Source organism: Scardinius erythrophthalmus (assembly GCF_964197995.2).
Source record: "Scardinius erythrophthalmus genome assembly, chromosome: 19".
Lineage (NCBI taxonomy): Eukaryota > Metazoa > Chordata > Actinopteri > Cypriniformes > Leuciscidae > Scardinius > Scardinius erythrophthalmus.
Genome location: NC_138239.1, coordinates 2,314,516 through 2,336,415, shown reverse-complemented (window position 1 = coordinate 2,336,415; position 21,900 = coordinate 2,314,516). Strand labels below are relative to the sequence as shown.

General features: G+C 35.7%; 1 protein-coding gene across 1 annotated transcript in view; it reads left to right on the top strand.

Moving 5' to 3' along the window:
- dnajc17 (DnaJ (Hsp40) homolog, subfamily C, member 17) overlaps window positions 1–21,900 on the top strand; it is a 72,402-nt gene that overhangs the window by 17,958 nt on the left and 32,544 nt on the right. Inside the window, exons 3-10 of the mRNA XM_081348042.1 lie at window positions 1,699–1,757; window positions 2,841–2,928; window positions 3,007–3,083; window positions 4,450–4,543; window positions 7,603–7,652; window positions 11,017–11,094; window positions 18,642–18,722; window positions 21,463–21,585. Of these exons, the coding sequence (XP_081204168.1) occupies window positions 1,699–1,757; window positions 2,841–2,928; window positions 3,007–3,083; window positions 4,450–4,543; window positions 7,603–7,652; window positions 11,017–11,094; window positions 18,642–18,722; window positions 21,463–21,585 (650 nt within the window). The remainder of the gene's footprint in view (window positions 1–1,698; window positions 1,758–2,840; window positions 2,929–3,006; window positions 3,084–4,449; window positions 4,544–7,602; window positions 7,653–11,016; window positions 11,095–18,641; window positions 18,723–21,462; window positions 21,586–21,900) is intronic.

Sequence of the window (21,900 nt, the reverse complement as noted above, 5' to 3'; positions counted from 1 at the left end):
GGGGGTGGTTAGCGGGAACAGCTTTCGTGAGAGCTAATGCAGGAAACGTGTTCGTTAGCAGGATATAGAGGCGTGCTTTAGCTAGAAACCGCCTTAAAGGGCATGAAGTGTGTGTGTGGACATATTATTATTAATTTTTATGTTTGGAGGATATGGAGTGAAGATGTACAATTTTCTTTGCTATTTATATTTTTACATGTAGATTTTTGTAATTTTATGGAAAACACTCAATAAATAAATAATGAATGAAACATTTTTTAATTGTCTAGGTATATGATAATTGATTGTAATTATCATTAGGAATTTTATGTATATTTTAATTATTTTGGTGGAAAGGGATAATAGATAAAACATTTTTTTATGTTTTATAAACACTTTATTATTTTTCACAGCTCGTGTATATATATATATATATATTAATGATGTGGAAAATAAAACAATAAATAAATGGTTAAACTTCTATCAAGTGTACATGTTAATTTGTTATTAATATAATTTTTAATGTATATTTTAATTATTTATTTTGGTGGAAAGGGATAATGTGGGGTAAAATTACTTTTTTTGTAAAACAATAAATCAAAAGTAAAAAAAATGTTATTGTCTGTGTGTGTTAATTTATTATTATTAATAATAATATAAATAATATATATATTATATAAATATAAAATATATTAATATATTTTAATATATATATTTTAATGCCTTATCCTTATAAAGGATAATGTTGGCTAAAATGTTTTTTTCCCTATTATATAATATTTTTAATGCTTTGTAAAAGAATAAAACAATAAATAAATAGTACATCAAACTATTTTTAATTGTCTATGTATATGTTAATTATATTTTGTATGGATATTTTAATTATTTATTTTGGGCGGAAAGGGGTAACGTGGTTTAAAAATGTAATATGTTTCCAATTGCATTAGGCTTTGTGTTTTTTTTAATGCTTTGGCAAATATTAATACAATAAATAAATACTTTTTATGCATTGTGTAGACACTCGTTAACATGAAGCTAAACGTCTCAGAAACCATGAGCATTGAACAACCTCATTAACATATGACCACCCTCATTTACATGTCATTACTTATTCAGTATTAAGCAGCTTGAGGTGAACTGTGACTGTGTGTAGAAGTTAATCAGCCGTAACACAGACCACTTATATAGGAATCTTGGCAAAAAAAGAGCGAAAATGAAACTAAATGATCAGTTTTTGGTCTAAGAAACTCAAGGTTGATGCTTTATATCAGTAATCAAAGAAACAATTGCTGCGATGAAACGAACGTGTACTTTGCACAATATTTACCTATGACCCTATTGTTCACAACTTATTTGAAAATGTTTATTATTCTTTGACAAAACTTCTGTTAACCAGACAAGCAGACTTAGTTATCAGAAGATGCCGATGATACCAAGAACAACTCCTTTTCTTTTTCTTTGTAACCATTGACATGTTTTAAATGAAATCTTGAATATACTGATGAAGTAGGTGTTGATGATAGTAAATGTTTGCTGTTGAGTTTCAGTAAATGTCCGGGACAGGGAAGTGCGTTGTGTGAAAGCATCAACCTCTTGGCAGTGGTCTTTTATAGGTCTTGTACAGGTCTTTTATAGGTTCTTCAAGGATGTTTAGTGGTGTGTTTGAATAGATGTGAGAGCTTTGACTCTGAATGATTGTGTTTTCTTCTTCTTGTGCAGCGGAGCTCTTCCACCAGTTGTCTCAGGCTCTGGAAGTGTTGACAGACGCCGCCGCCAAGGTGAGAATCACCTCCAATCGCTACCAAATCTCTCTATATGCGTCGAAAAACACAACTGTGTCACATTAGATCAGTGTATTTTTGAGTCCTCTGCCTAAATGTCCATAGATTTACACAAGAAACTAAAATAATTAAAATTGAAATAAGTTTTAGAATTTCAGAAGTTTTAAAGTCCCCCTGTAATCAATAATTGTATCCCTTAAAAACTCGTCTTTGGTCACCAAAATGACATATCTAAGCATTTTTTCCTTGCAAAAAAAGTCTTCGTGCCTCAAAATATCTTGAATGTAACTTGACACCCTTGCCTCATTTAGTATACGCGGTTCTATGAATATGCAAATGAGCCCCGCCTCCACTCACTCCCTCAGCTCAGAGATCCACTGGTTGACGATCACACGTTGATCTGATTGGTTACAAGGTAGTTTGTGACGTCAGAAACACCAGCGATTTCAAAGCGTGTTTTTGAGACTGTCTTTGGTTCACTGCAGTTTTAAGGAGGAAATACTCAGCAATGCTGTCGACTTATGAACTTACACATGGTTTGACTTAAAGCGTATTAAAAACACCATATAGACACATAAACAACATTAAACGTTTGATTTTTCATCACAGGGGGACTTTAAGAGTTTGATGTTCTTCATGGTTTCTAACCATGGTATTCTAACCAGTGACTCTTTTAGTATTTCATGATTTACTGGATAAGGATTTTTTTTAAATATTTTTTATTCACAATTTATACCCAGTAAAATATTTTAGAGACTGGCATAACTAGCAAAATGTGTATTCATAAAGTGTTTATTTTTTTTTTAATATGTATATTTATTTATATAAGGATGTAAAAATTTACAATTTTTAGGCTTTGGAAAATATAAAAATTACAGTATTAAAACGCTCATGGCATTTTAAGATTTGATTGATTTCCATGACTTTTCCAGGTCTAACGTCCAGAAATCGCACATTTAAAATGTCCTGAGGAATCCCACAAATAATTTTGATAAGAAACATCTTGATTTTCAGCTTATTTCATCTATTTCAACATTTATTATGTTCATCTGATCATTCTTTTGTTTGTCTTTTCTTCAGGCTGCTTACGACAAGATCCGCACTGCTAAGAAACAAGCCGAGGAGAGAAACCGAAAGCTGGATGACAAGAGGAAGAAGATTAAACTCGGTCAGCTGCTCCTCCTCACTCAAGCAGATTGTCAGCGTAATACATAATACATGCTGAACATTTGGTTGTGTTTTGTAGATTTGGAGGCACGTGAACGCCAGGCAGACACTGTGAAAACAGAAGAGGTTAAAATCACCCGCACATTAGAAGAGGAGGTGAGGGCTTGCTGGATGTTTGTGTGTGTGTGTGTGTGTGTGTGTGTGTGTGTGTGTGTGTGTGTGTGTGTGTGTGTGTGTGTGTGTGTGTCAACTCAACAAATGACTCTTTTTAGCAGTAAGACTCCTAGATTAGTGACTCTGTGCTTGGAAGTCCCTTACTAGATGACTAGTAACCAAGGAAACACTAATATCTACATTTACATTCATGCATTTTATCCAGAACGACTTATATTGCATTTAGGGTTTATAGATTTCTAGCTAATATATGTCTTAATATCTGAAACCACATTCAAACGATAACGCCTCACCTTTCTATGGGAGCTTGTTTCCGCCAACATGTAATTGCAACTTTCTTCTCTCAATTCTTACTTTTATTCCCACAATTCTGGCTTTTTTTTTCCGCAATTCTGATATTTTTCTCGCAATTTTGATATTTTTTTGCAATTCTGATATTTTTCTCGCAATTGACCCTTCGCAGGGAGTTTTATTGACAGGCGATCTGACCAATCATAATCCGCCATCCGCCGAATCTGCTATTTTTGTCCGACAGCGGTCAGGAGAGTTAGTAGATTAACGTTGGAGGATTTGAACTTGAGAAACGGAGTGTACTGACGTCTTTCCACGGTTAAAACAACATTCCTTCTGATGTTCATTCATGTTTATTTGATGCTATAAATGAACTAGAAGGAAGAGATGATCGGTTCACGAGCGGCTTTAACTGAGCGATCTGTCAGACACATTAAAGAGACACAGAACGGTATTTATTGCTTAAATTTCTTTAAAAAATGAGTGACCAAATTTCAAAGTTGAGTCTTTGTTTCATATCAAAAGTACCCTGGTGTGTCCTGTCTCAGTGTGTTGTCAGTGTCCTCTCTGCTCCGCGATGTGTGTTTCACTGTGTGAGAACATGGTGTGTGTGAAAGAGGCGTGGCTTGTTGGACATAGCAACAGTAACTAAAGGGGGCGGGGCTTTGCGAAAGGTCAATTCTGACTTTATCACAATTCTGAGTTTAAATCTTGCAAGTTTAATTAACCCAATTCTGACTTTTCCCTCAGAATTCTAACTTTTTTCTCACAATTCAGACTTTTTTTTTCTCGCAATTTCAATTTTATTTTTATTTCAATTGTGAGTTTATATCTCTTTTTTTTCCATGGCCGAATCTTCCATACCTTTCCGTCCTGAAACTGCATGTAGACATCAGTGGTTTGATTGGTTTTATTAGTGATCAGCCGATAGGTGTCAGTGTTTGACACGTGGAGTCTGAGTGACGGGTTACTGCAGGTCAGTGTGTATGAATCGCTCCAGGAGTGTTGTTTTGTTAATCTAGGAATGTGTGTGTGGTTGCGTGTTCGTCTGTTGTAGATCGCCCGTCTGAGGGAGGAGGGTTCACGAGAACTACAGGAGCAGCAGAGACTCATACGAGAGCAGATCCAGAGAGAGACAAACACACACACAGGTGCTTAAACACACACATTAATCCATTGGGTAGATGCTTTTATCCTAAGAGACTTACATTGCACTGAAAGCATATCAAATATATTAAATATCAAGTTAAGTTATTCAATTCCAATTGAATGATAGATAGTAAATGATGACAGAATTATCATTTTTGGGTGAACTAAATTGCAAATCCAGAAACAAACTCATTTTCATTTATTGTTTCCTCAATACTCCAAGAATCGTGTTTATGTGCATTTAAACCTTTGCATTTAAAGGTTTTAAACCTCTAGTAAACCGTTTCAGTCTGATCTGAAGAGTTTGAGCGCTTCATGTGCGCATCTGAGAGAAAGGAAGATAATGAGATCGACCGAGATTGAGTTTTTTATTACCGATACCAATTATTTGCATGTTTATGTGCCCGGTATATGGAACCGATATTTATTTATTGTTTTATTTCTGTTTTTGACAATTATAACCACAGTTCTGAACTGAACAAATTTGTTCATTAACACTTTTTAAGAACTGTAATGCCATCAATTTCACTTATTCATTGCATACAAACAAAACGCACTTTAAAATCAATAAATTGAGTCTGAAAGTGGGTAAAAATAATATATATAGTGCACTGTCACTGAATCTTTGATCAGGTAAACAAACAGGTAACGAATATAGGATGTAAAACTCATTCTAATAAATGAAAAAAAGCATAAACCAAAAGCATTCTCAAGATGACGACGTTTATCTGTGATTCCGATATAATGAAACCGATACACGATTATGGGAAAATGCTTAAATATCGGGGGAAAATATCGGTTAAACCGATTATCGGTCGATCTCTATATGTAATATAATAAGTAAGGGATAATGTATAGAGAGGCGGTCGTTATAGCGAATAACAACCCCGACAGGCTGAACAGGACCCCGACGCGAAGCGGAGGGGTCTTGAATCAGCCTGAAGGGCAAATATTAGCAAATATTAATATATTTGCAAATATTAGCAGCAAATATTAATCCAAACATCCGTGCGTGCTACCGGTTGCTACAACAGGTTTATACTGTCAATCATTTTATCCCTTAAAACTCATCTCTGATCACCAAAATTACATATTTAAATGTTTTTTCCTTGGGAAAAAAAATTCTTCATGCCTTAAAGGGCACCTATTATGCCCCTTTTTAGAAGATGTAATATTGGTCTTGGGTGTCCCCAGAATGCATTTGTGAAGTTTCAGCACAAAATACCCCACAGTTTATTTATTATAACCATTTGAAAATGTCATTTTTGGGGCCTGTTTTAAAAAGAGCTGTTTTGGCGTTTACCACTTTAAATGTAAATGAGCTGCATATCCCCGCCCTGCTGCTGGACCCAGATGATGAAGACAGAGACTCTGGCACAGAATAAACACGAATGAGAATGGACTAAACGTCTCGGAATGGTTATTTGATACATTTATGTACTTACAAAGTTTTAATCGCGTCCCCTTTGCCATTATGGATGTGCAACACACACACACACACACACACACAAACGAACTGTGATAACGTTCGCGCAATTTTTTGAAACTACACACACACACACACACACACACACACACACACACACACACACACAAACACACACTACTGTGATAACGTTTGCTAAGTACAAACGATTTATTTATTTATTTATTTCTTAAGGGGAGGGAGATAGACGTTTATATAGCCTACTGTCTATGGAGATAGAGCAGACCTTAATTTATTTACATTTGTAAATGCTGCAAAAAAAAAAAATGCCTACGTGACATAAAACTGTCTGACGTTGTTTGTTGAGACATCCTGTGACGACGACAATAAATAGCTTTAGACGCATTTGTTGTTGAACTTGCTGACATCGATTGAAATGACTATTTGCTCAAAAATCATAAAATACACTTACTTTTTCTGGAGGTGACGTTGGATCGCGAACTGTAGGCAACGATCCACACTCTAGGATTAACTTTGACCCTCGTTCACTAAACAGTCAGTCAGAAAATGAATCTCGTATTTAGGAAGTTTAAGTGGTGCCTTTTCTTCATAAATAAAATGTCAGTGAAGACTAGTATGTCCATTCTTACATCCCACAACAGAACACCTACACTTCTTAGGAGACATTACCGGCTGTCGTTGAAACAATGGAGGATGGTGTACACAGATCACCGAGGGCGGGGTCTATGCCAAAACCAGATGTCAATCAAATCACGTCGGTGGGGCTTAGCTCATTTCTACGTCACAATGAGGGAAATCTAGAACAGGGTGTTCTGAGACAGTGCTTATGATTTATTGAGATAGTAAAAAAACTACTGGGTGGATTTTTATCATTCTAGGGTGGTTTTGCTCACACACTGCCAACACACATTTATGTTCAAACACCATGTAAAAGTGAATTTTGCATAATAGGTGCCCTTTAAAATATCTTGAATGTAACTCGCCACCCTTGCCTCATTTAGTATTCGCGGTTCTATGAATATGCAAATGAGCCCTGCCTCCACTCACTCCCTCAGCTCAGAGATCCACTGGTTGACGATCACACGTTGATCTGATTGGTTACAAGGTAGTTTGTGACGTCAGAAACACCAGCGATTTCAGAAAAGGAGAAAATACTCATCAATGGTGTCGACTTATGAATTTACACATGGTTTGTCTTAAAGTGTATTAAAAACACCACACAGACACATAAACAACATTTAAAAGCGTGATTTTCACCACAGGGAGACTTTAATGTCTCTATAATATTAGGACATGGAGATGAATGCATCTGTTCTGCACCTGAACATCTCACGTAAATAGGTGCTGATGGGTAAATCACCGTGGATAGAAAAGACACCGTCCATCACTGAGGGTCAATGAAAGTGTTGATGAAACGCAGGGTAGAGAGCACTGGAAGCAATGTTTGTGTGTGAGTGATGTCAGCACAGCGTTTGCACGCTAGTGAGGCTCTCGGAGGGAAGGAGACGTTCTTTAAAGCGGGACAGGAGCCTGTGAATGTGTGTCTGTTGATAGATGATTGAATGAGAGCATGAGAATCTAACTCGTTTTTATTTCTGTTTTTGTTCTTCACAGACTCTTCAACAGGACACCAGGGCAGCAAACATGTGACTCCTAAACTGAAGGTGACGTGCATTGAAGTGATAGACTTACGCTTTGCATGCGTAAGAAACCATATAGAAAAATAAACAAATGAATAAATTAAACAGAGCAGAATTTGATAGTTCTGCCTTTGTGCTTTACGATTAACACTAGAGCAACTGTGTAGCAATGCAGTAAAAACACTTGGTCACAGTTACGGCTGTCAAGCAATTACAATTTTTAATCTAATTAATTACATGTCGATTAATTAATCGTACATCAATTTTGGCAAAAAAAAATAATAATAATAATTCCCCGGAAAAGATAATTTAAATTTAAATGAGAGAAGCATCAAATAGACATTACAAGAAAGATTTTATTTGATTCAACACAGCATTTATTACACATAAACTTTTAGGCTACAACAGCCATGATTATTTTATTTTCAGAAGCTGCATCTGACTTGATATTTAGATATATTTACAGATCAAAACAGGTTAGTTACCAACATTCTTCTAAATATCTTCTTTTATGTTCCGTGAAAGAAAGAAAGTCTGAAACAACACAAAGGTGAGTAAATGTAAATAAACATAGTTTTCATTTTTGGGCAGACAATCCCCAAAATATGAAATTATAATTTTTTTTTAAATGAAATGATACCCTAAATAAGAAACTAATACTGCCAGTAGGTGGCAGTAAATATTTAAGTGAGTAAGTCATTGAATCATTCGTTCATTCGATTTGTTCAAACGATTGTATCATTCAGGAATGAAGTAAATGACTCTTTATGAACGAGTCATTGAATCATTGGTTCACCTGATTGATTCGCTTAAAACGAGGATTCATTCAGAGACGAAACACCGCTGTGTGTTGCTCAGAGACGCACAACAGTTCTGCTCAGGCTTTATATGTAATATTTTCTTTGGAAAAATTGAGCAAAAACAGACAATACTGTGTCTAAAATATAACTGAATATTAACTTATTTATTGAACTGGTGCATAAAATCAATATCACATTTGCACTCGTGCGATTCAGGACAAAAACAGCACTCGTGTGATATTGCGTAACTATAAATATGAAACAAAAACTCTTTATCATTTTTATTCCTGATATCTTGAAGTTTAGTGCCATTATAGCTGGATTCTACAGGCTTCATCATGCAGTCCTGCTTCATGTTCATCACCGATCTACTATATGAAATGTAAGATGAACTACAGGTCTACGTTAAAATCATTTTAACGCATTATTTTTCTATAGCTAATTAATTAATTGAACGTGTTAAATCGACAGCCCTGCTCACAATGTTTCATGCAATAATCAGTCCAACCCTTTGGATGTAAAATATTTGCATATAGCCCCTCCTGAGATTTTCAGTTAATATTTTAGTATTAATATTGTTTATTATTACACTGGTACATTTTGTTTTATTATTCATTTTTATTTATATTAGAATTTTTTTAATGAGTATCAAGTGTTTTATTTGAACTGTTTTATTTAGTTTGTATTTTACATTTATTTATTTTTATTTTAAAAATGTTGTTTTATTGTTTTTAAATTTATTTACATTTTTATGATTTAATTAAGTGTTCGCTACCAGTTAACTTGGGTTTGCGAACCCTTTTTGAGAAACCCAGTGCTCGTACATCATGTGCGCACTCGTAAATCAGTGACTTGATGAACTTTAGGATACAGATGAGATGAAATGGGTTCTCTCGCAATGATTTAAACGTTCTCCAGCTTTCTGATGGACATCACTCGAACTCGATGACCCATAATTCTCATTAATGCTCGTTCGCCCTGCCGTCATGTCTGATCCTGTCCTCCAGTGTCGTCGTATTATCTGGAGAATATCTAACTTTGTAAAACAAACAGGACTGTATTTCCTTTGGAAACCGTTCAGTTTTCTTTATTAAAGGATGAAGCTAGCATTAGCTAATGTGTTTATGTATTTAATCTCATTATTGTGTCCGGCCCTGATCCAAACATCCCATCCTCCGGTGAATTACCTTCATGTTTGTGTGCTCTATCAGGAAAAATAAACACTGGAGTTGAATTAGAAGAAACTCCGGCTGATGTACGGTTGCATTACGTGAGATTTGGCATGAACCCGGTTTCTAAATAGTTTTCCCAGCAGTCTCTGATAGTCCCACTGCGTTTCAGACATATTCCTGCACGTATTTATTTCTTTCGAACTGATTCGGTTTGACTTCCTGAGAGGAGCCGTCTGATTAAACGAGTTCAGGCCCTTTAAAACAAATTAGTCTCGCTCTTTCAATGGAGTGCTCCATTAATTAAAGCAGATTCCTCCACCGGTGCTCGCGTTCGGTTCCTCTATTAGACAGATGATTGATGTTGTGTTACAGTTCTGATGTGATTGGAGCATTGTGAGCACATGGTTTTAGTGCAGCATCTGAAAAATAAAATCAATACTGAATATGAGGCGTACAGAGAGACTTTTTTTGGGGTGAATCTTACCTAAAATAAAATATATTTTTATTTTATGTTTGGGTTTTTTAAAGGAATATCTTCTGTTCACCGAGGCTTGATTTATTGTAAAATGCAGTGAAATATTATTACAGTTTAAAATGTCTGCTTTCTATGTGAATATATTTTAGTGTAGTTTATTCTTGTGATCAAAGCTTGTAAATCCTGAAAAAAATTGCATCATAAATTCCACAAAAATATGAAGCAGCACAATAAATAAGCACTGATAAAAATCATAATAATTGATCAAAAGTGACAGTTAAGACATTTATTTACAACTTTTAGAACTTTCTATTCATCAAAGAATCCTGAAAAATAACATTTATAATGGTTTCTACAAAAATATGAACATTGATAATAATCATAAATGTTTCTTGAGCATCAAATCATCATATTAGAGTGATTTGTGAAGGATCATGTGACACTGAAGACTGGAGTAATGATGCTGAACATTTAGCTTTGATCACAGGAATAAATTACACTTTACTGTATATTCACATAAAGAACAGATGATTTACATTACAATATTACTGTATTTCTGATCAAATAAATGCAGCTTTGGTGAGCAGAAGAGACATTTAAACGGTAAGATTTACATAGTTATAATTATTTTATTAATGTATTTCTTCATATAGTAAATGAATCATTTTCAGTGTCACATTATTTTTAATGACAGTTATGCATGTTTCTGGGCATTTTACAATCAGCATAAAATGAAATGTTAAATTTGAAGTAATGTATCATTATTTATTTGCTACATTATGCAAGGTTTTTTTTCATGTTATAGTAATGAGAATTGAAGGGGTGAAATGTGTTTAATTCCAAATAATGTCACAATAGACCAGAGAATGTTACTTCTATGTCATTTTTGAAGAAAGTGTTGCTTTGATGCTAATTTTCTCTGTTTTTTCTCCTGTCCTCAGTTGAAGTGGAAGTGTAAAAAAGACGATGCCAGTAACGCCGGCTATTCTCACGAATGTCTTCAAAACCTCTTTCAGAAGGTGAGGAGTCTGTTTAACTGGTGTTTAGGAGAATTGTTTCATTGTTTTTGAACGGCGAGTGCTGCCCTGGGTTAAAAACAACCCAAGGGCTGGGTAAATATTGGACAGAACACATGTTGGGTTCATTTTGTCCAGCAAATTGGGTTATTTATTAACCCAGCACAATGGGTTGATTTAACACAGCACAGTTGATTCATTTTTACTATAATACTAGCATTTTCTTTTTTTTTCCACTTCATACATGAATTAATGTCTACGGATTAACTTAAATCCTCTAAACTTTTTTAAAATACTCGATACAACCACTGGCTTGCATGATTTTCTAACAGATTTTACAGTATAGTATATTTTATATAATTTTTAATACAAATTGGCAACGTTTAAGCTTGTTAAACAAATATGAGAGGTAAAAATTAAACATTTAATCGACTAGTCTCTGTTGTCCAGTCATCCCAGTGGATGCTGCACACTGGTGGTGGTTGAGGAGAGATTCCCTGATATGATTGTAAAGCACTTTGGGTGTACAGTAGTACATATGAAAGCGCAATATAAATGCCTCATCATTCATTCATTCAACTTCTAACTTCAGATTGCCGTCCTGCGTTTCACTCGTAGACGAAATATGCGACAACAGGCTCCATAACCTGTCCGTAAGAAGACATGCACCATTTTGATGGAGCTGCACTGCTGTCTCTTGAAGAGGTCACAAAAAGCCTGCAATAAATAACTCAACCCCTGGGTTGTTACGTCTGACCCAAGATCTGGGTAACACAAAAACTACCCAAACACTGGGTTGTTACGTCTGACCCAAGATCTGGGTTACACTTGAAAACTACCCAAACACTGGGTTGTTACGTCTGACCCAAGATCTGGGTAACACTAGAAAACTACCCAAACACTGGGTTGTTACGTCTGACCCAAGATCTGGGTTACACTAGAAAACTACCCAAACACTGGGTTGTTACGTCTGACCCAAGATCTGGGTAACACTAGAAAACTACCCAAACACTGGGTTGTTACGTCTGACCCAAGATCTGGGTAACACAAAAACTACCCAAACACTGGGTTGTTACGTCTGACCCAAGATCTGGGTTACACTTGAAAACTACCCAAACACTGGGTTGTTACGTCTGACCCAAGATCTGGGTAACACTAGAAAACTACCCAAACACTGGGTTGTTACGTCTGACCCAAGATCTGGGTTACACTAGAAAACTACCCAAACACTGGGTTGTTACGTCTGACCCAAGATCTGGGTAACACTAGAAAACTACCCAAACACTGGGTTGTTACGTCTGACCCAAGATCTGGGTTACACTTGAAAACTACCCAAACACTGGGTTGTTACGTCTGACCCAAGATCTGGGTAACACAAAAACTACACAAACACTGGGTTGTTACGTCTGTCCTAAGATCTGGGTTACACTAGAAAACTACCCAAACACTGGGTTGTTACGTCTGACCCAAGATCTGGGTAACACTAGAAAACTACCCAAACACTGGGTTGTTACGTCTGACCCAAGATCTGGGTTACACTTGAAAACTACCCAAACACTGGGTTGTTACGTCTGACCCAAGATCTGGGTTACACTTGAAAACTACCCAAACACTGGGTTGTTACGTCTGACCCAAGATCTGGGTAACACAAAAACTACCCAAACACTGGGTTGTTACGTCTGTCCTAAGATCTGGGTTACACTTGAAAACTACCCAAACACTGGGTTGTTACGTCTGACCCAAGATCTGGGTAACACAAAAACTACCCAAACACTGGGTTGTTAAGTCTGACCCAAGATCTGGGTAACACAAAAACTACCCAAACACTGGGTTGTTAAGTCTGACCCAAGATCTGGGTTACACTAGAAAACTACCCAAACACTGGGTTGTTACGTCTGACCCAAGATCTGGGTTACACTAGAAAACTACCCAAACACTGGGTTGTTACGTCTGACCCAAGATCTGGGTAACACAAAAACTACCCAAACACTGGGTTGTTACGTCTGACCCAAGATCTGGGTAACACAAAAACTACCCAAACACTGGGTTGTTACGTCTGACCCAAGATCTGGGTTACACTTGAAAACTACCCAAACACTGGGTTGTTACGTCTGACCCAAGATCTGGGTAACACAAAAACTACACAAACACTGGGTTGTTACGTCTGTCCTAAGATCTGGGTTACACTAGAAAACTACCCAAACACTGGGTTGTTACGTCTGACCCAAGATCTGGGTAACACTAGAAAACTACCCAAACACTGGGTTGTTACGTCTGACCCAAGATCTGGGTTACACTTGAAAACTACCCAAACACTGGGTTGTTACGTCTGACCCAAGATCTGGGTTACACTTGAAAACTACCCAAACACTGGGTTGTTACGTCTGACCCAAGATCTGGGTAACACAAAAACTACCCAAACACTGGGTTGTTACGTCTGTCCTAAGATCTGGGTTACACTTGAAAACTACCCAAACACTGGGTTGTTACGTCTGACCCAAGATCTGGGTAACACAAAAACTACCCAAACACTGGGTTGTTAAGTCTGACCCAAGATCTGGGTAACACAAAAACTACCCAAACACTGGGTTGTTAAGTCTGACCCAAGATCTGGGTTACACTAGAAAACTACCCAAACACTGGGTTGTTACGTCTGACCCAAGATCTGGGTTACACTAGAAAACTACCCAAACACTGGGTTGTTACGTCTGACCCAAGATCTGGGTAACACAAAAACTACCCAAACACTGGGTTGTTACGTCTGACCCAAGATCTGGGTAACACAAAAACTACCCAAACACTGGGTTGTTACGTCTGACCCAAGATCTGGGTTACACTTGAAAACTACACAAACACTGGGTTGTTACGTCTGACCCAAGATCTGGGTAACACAAAAACTACCCAAACACTGTGTTGTTACGTCTGTCCTAAGATCTGGGTTACGCTAGAAAACTACCCTAACACTGGGTTGTTACGTCTGACCCAAGATCTGGGTTACACTAGAAAACTACCCAAACACTGGGTTGTTACGTCTGACCCAAGATCTGGGTAACACAAAAACTACCCAAACAATGTGTTGTTACATCTGACCCAAGATCTGGGTTACACTAGAAAACTACCCTAACACTAGGTTGATACGTCTGACCCAAGATCTGGGTTACACTAGAAAACTACCCAAACACTGGGTTGTTACGTCTGACCCAAGATCTGACCCAAAAGGCTCAACCCTGGATTTGGGTTGAAAAAATAAGCCAAGATTTTTTTAGAGTGTGTAGTTTGCTGTTGGTTAGTTTTAATCGGATTATCAGAATCCGTCGTTTTGAAGGTGTGTGAGAAAGTGAGCTTGTGTGTGTGAATGAGCAGTTTTCTGCTGGTAATGAGCAGGTCTGCTGTCCAGCGCCGCAGGTTTCAGGTCTGCATGACATCAGCCATTAAAAAGCTTTTATTTCCCCCCCGTGTGTGAGCAATATTAAGTTTTATAGCTGCGCGAAACGCCGAAGGAAATGCAGTTCACATGCCACCGTTACGACCCGGCTTCACGGACACGTTTAGTGCCGTCAGGGGACTCGAGAAAATGTGCTCTTCACATGCAACAACACCATGAAAACACTGCCACTCCCGTGTGTGTGTGTGTGTGTGTGTGTGTGTGTGTGTGTGTGTGTGTGTGTGTGTGTTCATGACGTCAGGCTTCGTGTTTGATTCAATTGTCCCTCTACACGCACCTCTTCATGGGTCGGGCATCAGCATAAACCGCTCGTGAAAGAGTGTAGGTGAAGGTTACGAAACGACCTCAGCGAGAGAGATCGATGTGTGTTTTGGACTCTGCGAACGGGTCAAGCCCTCTTTGGAAACGTATATGAATTAGCCTTCCATTGGGACGCTCTGCTTTGTCACTGTTGGCGAGATTTCCCGGTTCTGAATGTCAAATACATTCTTTTCCCAGGCTTTTCAGGGACGCCAGAGTCTCAGAAACATCTTCCCGTACTGATGCTCATGGCTGACTGAGAGGGTGAAACTCATGAAACCTGTCAATATGTCCAATCAGAAGAAAGAAATAAGACATTGTTTTATGTAAAGTAACGTAAAGTTTTTTTTTTGCATGAGTTTAACCCTCTGAGGTCGACAAATGCGCCGGCGCGTTTTGCTGGATTTTCTCCACATTGTAGCACTTTAAACTTAAATTTCTCCGTCATTTATGGTCATACAGAAAAAATAAATATAAAAAAAGAATCTGTGGTATTTCTACTTTTGTATGTGTCCACTTCCAATCAAATCAAAACATTGTGCTTTTGTAAAATAAGGAAAAAAAACAGTGTGTGCGTTCTGCCTCTCCGTCGCGGTGAACTTTTTTTTCTTGAGCACGTCTATAAACTGAAACAAAACTCAGCGAATACTTGTTACACATTTATGAGCCATACACCTTTATAAACATTTAAGTGTGTACTTTTAAATGATCGGATTCAAAACGAAAACAAATATTCTCTGTTTAAGTAATTTGTATAAAACCAACAAGATTTCCAGCTTCTCAAACGCTTCCTAATTATTTTTAATTTGGCCACGCCCACTCGCGCAAAAGATATTCACATGCAAATCTCCACATGGAACGCGATCGCCCTCATTACCTCAACAACAAAACACTTCACTTCTCGTCGAGTTTGAAAGACGTGCCTGAGCTTACATTGGATTTACATCAGAAGAAGAAGAACGATATTTGAAGACAAGAAAGATAAGGTAAGAAATTCTTACATATTAGTTTGCTATTGTTGCATAAATTTCACATTGCAGTTGAACTGTTGCTAAATATTTGGTGAATATTATAATATTTAGACCCGTGTTTACTGTTACTGTGTTTGTGGATATCTGCTCAAACGTAGATAGGCTATGTATATGGTAGGCCTAACCATAATGTTTTATATTTGATCGCAATCGCGTTTTAATGTATCATATTTTTGATCGCGATCGCGTTTTAATGTATCATATTTTTGATCGCGATCGCGTTTGAATGTATCATATTTTGGAAAAGCAAAACGCTCCAAACGGCTTCATGTTTTTACTATTATCTCATTTCATATTATCATAACGAATGGAAACATTTGAAGTAACATGATAATCAATATATTTTTCTCTATCTTAGTTGTTACTGAAATCTTTTTGAAAATATATATAGGCTGCTATATTTTTATTATTTTATGCAGCACTGCGCATAGCCTATACCTACAAGGCACAACAAACCTGGTGTTCATTATATATTGTTGGAAACATTTGTGTGAGTGTGTGTATTCTGTGAATTTTAAAAAGCAACTTTAACAAGAAAAATCTAAAATGTATTCCCAAAATCGTGCAGGCCTTTCTCTTGATATCAGTATGTTCACTTTTTTTTTTTTCAGGGCCCAGATGCCACTGAGTCCTGCTGACTTCAACATTCACAGTACATGTCTCTGTACATGAACATGGTAAAGTGAAAATCAAACACCTTAGAAAATGAAAGGTATGTACAATGTTTTTAGGAATGGCACAAAGGTCTCTTTCTTCAATAAGTGCTTTTTTGTTGTGTATCTTTAGATTATGTTGTGTTGTAAATAAATCCAAACAATTTTAAAAGCCATTCTTTTTTAAATCTCCTCATTCTTTGTGCAAGGTTGGTCAGAATGATGGGCCCTGATAAGCTCCTAATAGGGCCATTAGGGAGGTTCTTTGTCTTTCTCAGGTGTGGAAAGCTTTCATATTAATGAGGTGATCCGCCCCTTCGCATATTGCTTTCTAACACAAAACACGTCGTAAAATTTTTAAATCAATATATTGTCTTCTCTGAATGAGCAGTCAGGGTGATTCTCACATCGTTTTGGAGCAAATATTCTAGGCTACGTGATACAATTTTCAAAAGTCTTGTGAAGAAATAATCAGTATGGGTTTCATGACCTTATTTCAGTGAGAATTTATTTTTGTATTTTCACAAACCACGCATAAATGTCATTATCTCAAAACTACAAACTTTTACATACATGCTGCTGATATATTATTGTAGCAGAGTTTGTGCTGAATACAGTGTAATTAGACTTTAGCCATGAAAATGTCACAAGTAACAGAAATAACCACAAATGTCAGAGCATGTCAGAACACCTCCAGGGCCCAGAAAACAGCTCAGACCTCAGAGGGTTAACTGTCATGAATGTGACAATGCAATAAATCCTTTAAAAAGGTCCTAAAATATACTTTATTTTATATAAAAATTCTCTTTTTTTTATTATTTTAAATTATTTTGTGGTTAAATATTTTTGTTAACATTTTGTCATCATATTTAACCACAAAATTGAAAGAAAGAAAGATCTTTAATGTAAAATAATGTCTATTTAAGCCCTTTTTTTAGAATTTATTACATGAGCTTTACTGTCGTGAAAATCGGACAATACTAAATCCTAAAAATAACTTTATTTTTCTAAATAAATCATAATTTCTTATTTAGATTTTGTAGTTAAATGGTGGTTATAGATTTTGTGATCATATTTGAACGAAATAAGCTTTATTTTACTTAAACCTTAATTTCTTCATCTTACTTTTTATTATTTTCTGGTTAAATATTTGCAGTTAAATTTTGTGATCATACTTAACTACAACGTCAAAAGAAAGAAGTAAAAAAATATGTTTTATATAAAAATAGCATCTATTTAGGACTTAAATAAAGGTAAGCTGTCATGAAATTGACAATGTAATAAATCTTAAAAATATACTTTATTTTACAAAATAAATAATTATTTCTTATTTCTTTCTTTTGATTTTTGTACATAAATTATGGTTATATATTTTGTGATCATATTTGAACAAAAGAAAGAAATAAGAAAATATGATGTTTTCTAAAAAATTTAATTTTTTAGAATTTATTTCATGAGCTTTACTGTCATGAAAATATGACAATGTCATAAATTCTTTAAAAATGCTCCTAAAATAGACTTTACATAAAACTTAATTTATGTTGTTGTTAAATATTGTGATCATATTTAACAACAAAATCCAAAGAAATAGATGTTTTATCTAAAATAACGTTTATTTAGGAACTGAATAGACCTAAAACTGTCATGAAAATCTGGCAATGTACCCAAATATCTTAATGATACCAAAATAGGCTTCAATTTAATTTCTCATAATAAATTCTGTGCTGTTTTCTTTTGATTTTGAGGTGAAATTGGCATGTTTTCATGGGATTCACTCCAGAAAGTGTCATGCTTTAGAGGAATCAAGCAGTTGAATCAATTTAGTCCTTCCGTGGGTCAAAGGTCAAATATTGGCTCATGCTCAAAATTCACTCCCAGAATTCCTGATTTGATATCGGGAACGTTTCTCATGCTCTGAACAGAAATAGAGAGCGCCCTGGTGATTTATGGCAGACGTGTATAAGGATAGAAGACTTGGGGAGAAATTGTTTGCTCTAAAAATAGTCAAATCCTTCTCACGGTTTTTATTTTCTTCTCCCCTCCTTTCTGCTCAGATCTAAAACAGAGTTTTTACCCATTTTCAGTGGTTATTATTGTGTTCTAATGATATTTGCATTGCAGTATGGAGACGTCTTGAACATTTTGATATCCAGTAAGAAGAAAGGCAGTGCTGTGGTTGAGTTTGCATCAGTAAAAGCAGCTGTGAGTATTTTTCATCTGTATAAAATCTCCAAATACACAACATTTTGAAAACAAAACAGTATTTCTTTTTTTATTTGGGATTAATAAAAAGGGATTCATTAAAACAGCCCAAAATTAGAGGAAAATATTTATTGGGACATTATTTTCTGGACAATTAAACACATTTTCACCAAATTCTCGTAATGTTTTTTGAACCCTTTACTTTTACAAAAAAAATTCTCAATGTTGATTTTCATTCTTAGTCTTTATGCAAAATGTAATTTCTATGTGACCTGGACATTCTTGACAGTTTACATAAGATTCATCCAATTGAATATATGTTAATTTTTAACCCATTTGTATAATAATTTTGAACCTCAGATTTATTTTGTTGATTTATTTATTTTGTTGATTTATTTGATTTGATATGTGATTTGTTTTAATTAAACAGACATGCATGACAAAATCAACATAAATAAATAAATAAATAAATAGAATACATTTCTAAATTTAGAATTAAAATTCTAAAAACATTCTTTAAAAAATGCAAAAATTCTTTAACAAAATTAATAAAAAGAAGCATTCATGATTTATTTACATTTATTAAGATACAAACAGGGTGGAAGAAACAAAATAAATAAATGGAATAAAAAAAAGGACAAAACAGGTAATGATGAAAAAAATATTTATATATATATATAAAAATAATCAATTAGTACATGAAAATATGAAAATAAAGCAGATTTTTATATATTTTGTATATATAATATACAAAAAATATATCATTCTCTAAACATTTTTAGTATTCATGATTTATTTACAATTTATTATGATACAGGATGGAAAACAACAACAAAAAATATAGGACATAAAAAAGGACAAAACAGAGGTTATGATGAAAATAAATAATCAATGAATACATGCAAGTAATATATATACAAATTATATTATACATTTATTTATTATAAAATTGGTGTGAATGATATCGTTCGCCTTAAATGAGTTTTTGAAAGTATATGTATATCGTGACAGTCTGATGCTTTTCGAGCACAGGAAACCACATTTAATATAAAGCAGAACCTGTGTTATTGTTCTGAGATTCGACCCTGTTGTTGTTGCTGGTCTGCGGTTCCCGGTTCCCGCTCGGAGAGCACGGCCTTTGTGTCTCCTGGAGGCTTATTCGAGTTCAGCACACACACATTCAGTCATTTATTGCAGAAAACTGTGTATTATGCAGCGTTTTGTAGTTAACAAAATGTATAAAACGGTTAGTTGCAATCCTTGATTCTGATTGGTCAATATGACTGCTTTACCCAATGGTTCTATACATACAACCGGCGTAGCGTCATAGAACGTCTCTGAAAAGGTTCACGCCCACTTTTAGGGGAAAACAATCCGGCGAGTGCCATACACAGTAATGGATTGAGGACGTGTACTAACACTTACAAACATGTAATTTGTATTTAAACATTTTTTTTCCACACAGTAGGCTACCCCTATTATGTATTTGTATTGAATTATTATTTTCCACACAGTATTTTGTATTTTTATTTTATTTTAAATACATTTCCATGTATTTATGCCCATCTCTGCCTGCCATCATCATCAATATCTTGCTGTTATGGAAATATCATGAATTACGGATGATGCTATCGAAAGCTAAATCAGGCTAGTTGTATGGCTGGACAGAAAAGTGCACTCAGTAGCTACTCTAAATATAAAGACACAATATTATACATTTAAAGATGTTTACTTCTTAAAACCGTAGTAAAATCATTCACTGGCTACCTGGTGACTCGATGAGGTACGAGTAAATGTCCGGGTAAACCACTGGGTGGGGTTGTTAGACCAATTTGACGCTGGTAGAATGAAACGGGATATGTTTTTAAGTTGCCTAAATTAAGTTTATAAATGTATCGTTCACGCTCTATGGAAGGCAGGGTGGACATATAATTACTCAACATATTTCATCTAAGTGATTTCTGAAGTTATACACGTCTGCCGGCTGTGTACGGACGTTGTTTTGTGCCGCTATTTTGTATTGAAGTCTATGGGAAGTCTGGCTTGTTTTCCCCTAAAAAGGGGCGGTTACGAAATTGACAGTTAAGTTCCCGGATGTGCCGGTTGTATGTATGTATGTATCACTACACAACACCCCTAGCAACCACTCTTAGCAACGTAAACACATGTTTGATCTCATTGATATTGTTCATTGAAGCTTTAGTAGAGTATTGTGAGAGATCGAGTGTTCCTGCATTTACAGTAGATATAGCATTTTCCTTCGGGTCAGTCCTATATTCACAAGAAAATCCGTTAGAATGTCCAACAGTTAAAGGGTTTTCCCGTGCCTATAGTCAGTTGCGTCACTTCTCCATGATCACAAGTTTCAGTCCTTTAATATAAAAGTCTTCTGACTGACTGACTCGCTCATAAAGACAGTCTTCGCCGCCATCTAATGTTGAAATAATGTCTGTAACTTCTGTTGATGTTTATGGTCAGGGACTATTTTTTCCAGTGGAAGGAAGGCTTTTAGTGATTTTACTTCACGAAAGTTGCATAGATACATATTTTTCGGCTTTAATATTTGTATTGTGTGGTGACCGTTTTATAAAAGCAATAACGTACTCGAGGCTAGAGCTGTATCGGGAATCAGTCGTGCCTAACAACGCCTTCAGCACAGCCTCTCCTACCTTATTGCTTACATGTTCTCCAGCATCTTTGTTTTTAATGACATGTCCATCTTTTATGTGCCCTCGATCAGGACCTGGCCATTAAAAACGAGATCGGCCTGACGGGAAACCCACTGAAAATCACATGGCTGGAGGGACAATCTGCCCCGACGACACACACCGACTCCTCAGACGGGGTTTATAGCGCTGCACAGGTACACTCTTACTAATGACACAAGATTAACAGTTAGTCAAGTCACCTTCATTTATACTGCGCTTTTAACAATATAGACTGTTTCAAAGCAGCTTTACAGTGATAATAGGAGATTACAGTAACAGAGATTGTGGCTTTACAGCAGATCTAGAATAAAGTTATTGTCCAGCTAAAGTTAGTTTTTGATTGATTCACTTTGTATTTACAGTGTACAGTAAACCTCACCAGTGTCTAGTTGCAATTTTACATTACTTAAAGACATTATTACAATTTTGAACCCAATTTTAAAATCACAGTTCATTTACAGTTGTTTAAT